Source organism: Alosa alosa, chromosome 21, assembly GCF_017589495.1.
Source record: "Alosa alosa isolate M-15738 ecotype Scorff River chromosome 21, AALO_Geno_1.1, whole genome shotgun sequence".
Lineage (NCBI taxonomy): Eukaryota > Metazoa > Chordata > Actinopteri > Clupeiformes > Clupeidae > Alosa > Alosa alosa.
The window spans coordinates 27306382-27311079 of NC_063209.1; the positions used below are offsets into that span (position 1 = coordinate 27306382).

General features: G+C 39.5%; 1 protein-coding gene across 1 annotated transcript; it reads right to left on the reverse strand.

The window, feature by feature from the left end:
- LOC125286346 (lysozyme g-like) lies at positions 1-4371 on the reverse strand. The gene is made up of 4 exons (XM_048231371.1): positions 4189-4371; positions 677-861; positions 459-591; positions 1-332 (listed from the first exon to the last, which is right to left on the reverse strand). The coding sequence occupies exons 1-4, from the start codon at positions 4196-4198 to the stop codon at positions 202-204; spliced, it is 459 nt and encodes a 152-aa protein (XP_048087328.1). The 5' UTR covers positions 4199-4371; the 3' UTR covers positions 1-201.
- Between the last annotated feature and the right edge of the window lie 327 nt (positions 4372-4698).

Here is a 4698-nt window from a genome sequence, read left to right on the forward strand (position 1 = left end):
TTATATATGCTGGACTGATATCCTTTATTGATCCATTGATAGATGCTGCAAATGACACTTAACACATCATACATTGTTATTACTCTGCTGCAGATATGCATTTATTCACTTGAAGAAATGTCCATTCATAAAATCATAAAGCATATAAAGGGACACAGATATCAATCAATCAGAAAGTCAGAAATGGGTGAGTTTTCCGAGTTAATACCCGTTCCTCTCATAGTACTCGGCCCTGGCATAGACATCACTGGAATAGTTGCCATGAGTAGTGTGAGCGTCCACGTTGTTGGGGTTCATATTTTGTGCGCCCATGTTGTAGGCAGCCAGTGCTCCTAAAGCAGGAGGAAAATAATTTGAAGAGTGCAGAACAATGTGGTGAGATGAGGTTATTAACATTGTTTTACATGGTATTACACCCCCAAGGAGACATAGAAACTTTTCAGATGGATGATCTGTACCTTTCATATTGTCGGGCATATTGGGAAATTTTTTTGCGACTTCATTGTAGCAGTCCTTTAGAATCCCAATTCCTTGCTCAATATGTTCCTGGCTGTCCCACTGACCCCTTGGCGTGTGCCAGCGCTTGTCAACCTAGAAACCATAAATAAATAGATGTTACTATCAAATGTGGATGCAGAGAGTGTATTGGACAGAGACTTGTGTGTGGAACACAGACCTGCATCAGTCCAAAGGCGTTTCTGTTGTCTCCCCAGCCATCAGAAGTGAGACCTGCCCCTCTGCCTCCTCGGGTCTCTCTGGAGATGATGCCAGCCACGATAGAAGGCTTCACTCCAAGTTTGTTAGAAGCACTGATAATTTTGTTTTTGTATTTGTTAATGTACGTAAGATCATCCGCAGCCTCTGGAGAGGAAATGAAAGTTCCTATTAATTTAAACTTCATCATGTAAAAAGTTCATGTCTGTGCTATTCAGTATCAGAAAGTGTCTCATTTCAAACATTTTTTCTTTAATTTACCAGGATAATCCAGTAAGTATCAATACTGCTTTACAGGGAGTATAATTGTCAAGAGTTTATATAGTGAGTTATTTGAGCTAAATACTAATGTCAGCATGCTCACAATGACATGCTGTTTATGCCTGAGAACGGCATCTTCAAGTGTTACGGCACTTTTAAGGTGGACTGTAAATTTCCATTAAGAAGTTATGAATCAGAAGCTAACTTCAGCTCTGTGGTTGACTGTGAGGGACCGGAGCGTCACCCCAAGTATTGGGATGTGTAGGCTCACTGGCTTTAGATGGTGGAGGTGGAAAACATGGAAACCCGATCTCAAGGTTGTATCCAAAACAATATCAAAGTTTATTTATACTTTTTATTAATACTCAGAATTTCAAGAAAGAAAAATAATCAAAAATAAATCAAAATAGCACAATGCGTTTAGCTCCAAACGATAGCACAGCAAACAAAATACTTTGTACATAGCCTCACAGCAAGCTAGTACTCACCCTCTCTCCTCTAATGCAGATTGAGGCCCTCTTAAATAGGCCAAAGTATTAGGCTAAATTGTCCCCTTCAGGACTAATTGGACCATACCAACAATCAGGGTATTATTTTTAGCATAAGGCCATAAATAAGCTATTAACTAAATACAAAATAAACATTACATGAAAACAAACTATTCTTATTATATCAATCGTGTTATACAACATTTACACCACCTATTTACAACACATATATACATACAAAACATTACTACAAACCAGGGTAGGAATTTCACGGCGGCCATGGCCGTCGTCGCCCCTTGCGTAGGCCGTGATGCCCCTTTGAAAATCAGAGGTTTACAGGCCACGGTGGCCTTGGTGCCCCCTTCTTTCAATATTCTGCTTTGCGTCCTACTAATAGCGATTTTTTTTTAGCCTGTGGCATGTCAAAATAATCTTAGCATTCACAGCGCAAATTAATTTAGTATTTTACGCAGTGGAGCAAATTCACCTATTCTTCTCAGTTGAACTACTGGCGAAGTAGCCTACTCATCACACAGACATCACAAGTATCACATGAAAGAGCTTTTTCTCAGCTTTTAAACAATGTTAGCCGATAATTGCTGTGTTGAACGGTTCGCGAGAAAAGTAAATAATATAATTCAATTTAATCATACATTCTGGTTTTGCGTCCATGATCTCCCTACCCATTCATCTCGGTGGAATACTTCACAAACCCTTCTTTTAATACATGACAAACCATTTGGGCTTTAAGTTTTACAATGTGTTTAAATTGTTCCACATGATTTCATAACGGGGCAAATACAAAATAAATGTTACAAATATTGCCTAGCTATTGGTAAATCAGAGGATGGGTGACTAAGAGTTTGTGAAAGTATAGCCTGAATCAAGGCCATAGTCATGATGTCAACATTGGGGGGGGACCAAATCTGTGGTGGGGTCTGAGGGACCCCCAAACAGAAGCCCCCCCGGTGAGTTTTGTGAAAAGAGAAGGGTGGAGAAGAAACAACTTCACTGGTCCATCCATGGACCCGTGACTCCATTTGTGTTCAAAATGTATACTTTAAAAGAAATTACAAACTAGAGTATCTTTTGATAACCTCTATATTACACAGAATGTGGTTCTTTGACTTATTACTTACACCTGAAGATTTTTTTTTTTTAAACTAAGGCTTAGACTCATAGGTTTGGAGCCTAATAAGATTTTGTCTTTTAATTTAGATTTTATTATGCTGGCAGCTAATCACACAATTTTAACGTAGTTTGAAAGGGACAGGATTCAGGAATAGGCTACTAAGACAGGCCCCTCTTCTGTCTGACTCACCTCATGTTACCCCTGTATGCATTATAGACTGGCTTCTGACAGAAATGACGTTTTGTGCCAACATGTAGAAACACTAGGCCTACTACAGCCTTTAATTGGTGAATGGAGGTGCAAATTTCTTTGGTTATTGTCCGCGATTCACATTAACTAGGCTATCACGTATTGTAAACGTCGCCACATTTGATCACGTTTTGCCTGGATGCGCGGTTGAGTGCGCATTTAAATAATATGCAAGATGCAACAATCATTTCTAAGAGGCCTATACACGGTAATTTCTGGCATTACTACTAGCATATGAAGGCATTATTGATGTTGAAAGACGTGAAAGAAATGACACAGGCTTGCACAAATTCATCATTTAAAATAAAACGTTTCACTTTCGCTATCACTGCGAGAATATTTATATTAAATAATAATTTATTCTTTCTTTATTTTTCTATGTCCGAATATTGGGGGACATTTTGGTCATATTTGAATATTGGGGGGGATCTCAATGTCTATGGTGACTACGGCCCTGGCCTGAATGATCACAAAATGCTAGCATGCAAGCTGAGCGGAGATGATTTCATAACAGGCCAAATATAAAATAAATATTAAATATAGCCTAGATATCTGTACATATTAGATGATCAGATGATTTACAATTCTATGTAATATAGTCATGTTTCATGTTGGTAATGTTTCATACAGTGATGCAGGTCTACTGCAGTGAATAGGCTAAATACAACTTTGATCATTTCTACTGTATAGTTAACTTTGGCCTTGGTGCCCTGACATGTGGCCTTTATACCCCCCCACCAAATATGCCCAACTGAAGGCCAAGTGGCCTTGCCCCCAGAATGGTGAAATTCCAAGCCTGCTACAAACCAAACACCCCTGTGTACAATGCTTTGCCCCCTCTGCCCTGGGACGGGGAGAAATAGGCTACTGCCCCTACCGCGAACCAGGAAATGTGTGAGTAACAGTATGTATGAGTTAACCAGGATTTTAGACAGAAACAGGGAGTAAATGGGACATGAAATAGTGGGTACCGCACTACATGTCATGGAGGTGGTAAAGTATAAAGTTATAAGCAGTTACACATGAGTTTTGAGTGTTGTGAATGAAATCGCGGACTAACCGCGTTACAAACAAACAAAATGAAAGCGAATGCGTTAATGGCGCATAGCCCCGCGCCGGTCTTCCCTTTAAACACACCCTGTGTTCATAAGCCGTCCATACACCTTCACAACATAACACCATTATTTAAGTCAATGTTTATAAGGGAGCGTGCGTGTGCGAATGTCCAAAGATTCTCCCGCTCTCGCGGGTAACGCAATTCAAAGTCAATGAGGGGACACGTAAAAGTGAGAGGTTCACTTTCTCACATTGACAAAAATACATTTTCAACAAAAGTGTACTTACCCACAGCCATGTTGGTCTTTGTTCTATGTTGTTCTTCGAAAAATGTTCATCAAACTCATCCTCTCTTCATATAATGAACTCTTATCTCTACTGGCTGTGCTCAGCCAATCAAATCAGTGATCAGGCTGAAGTGCAGCACATGGTTTCCCAGATATAGTGGTCCAGCAGAGAATGAACCCAACCCTTGTTCAGTCACAATGAAAGTAGGCATGGTGTCAGACATGGTGACTATGATAATGAGCTTATTGGCCGGCCCAACGCTAACAGAAAAACACTGCCTCAAAAGACTATTAAAGATATTTAAGTGAGGTTGTTTCACCATAAATCTGTAATGGTAGTTAAATACACTAGCCTTTAGTATTTTGTTGCAAACAAAGCAACATTTTGTGTTTTATTCATTTCAGTTTAAGGATAGTTGATAGCCAAACAGTTTAAAGTAAACAGCTTAGAACACTTTGTAGGCAAAGGGTGTGTTGTTGCTGTTGATAATCAGAAACTGAGTCTTAAGGA

Excerpts from the sequence above, each read along its gene's own strand:
- LOC125286346 (XM_048231371.1), bottom strand. Across the intron at positions 592-676 it reads ACGCCTTTGGACTGATGCAG|GTTGACAAGCGCTGGCACAC; the intron begins GTCTGTGTTCCA and ends TATGGTTTCTAG. Across the intron at positions 333-458 it reads TATGCCCGACAATATGAAAG|GAGCACTGGCTGCCTACAAC; the intron begins GTACAGATCATC and ends CTCCTGCTTTAG.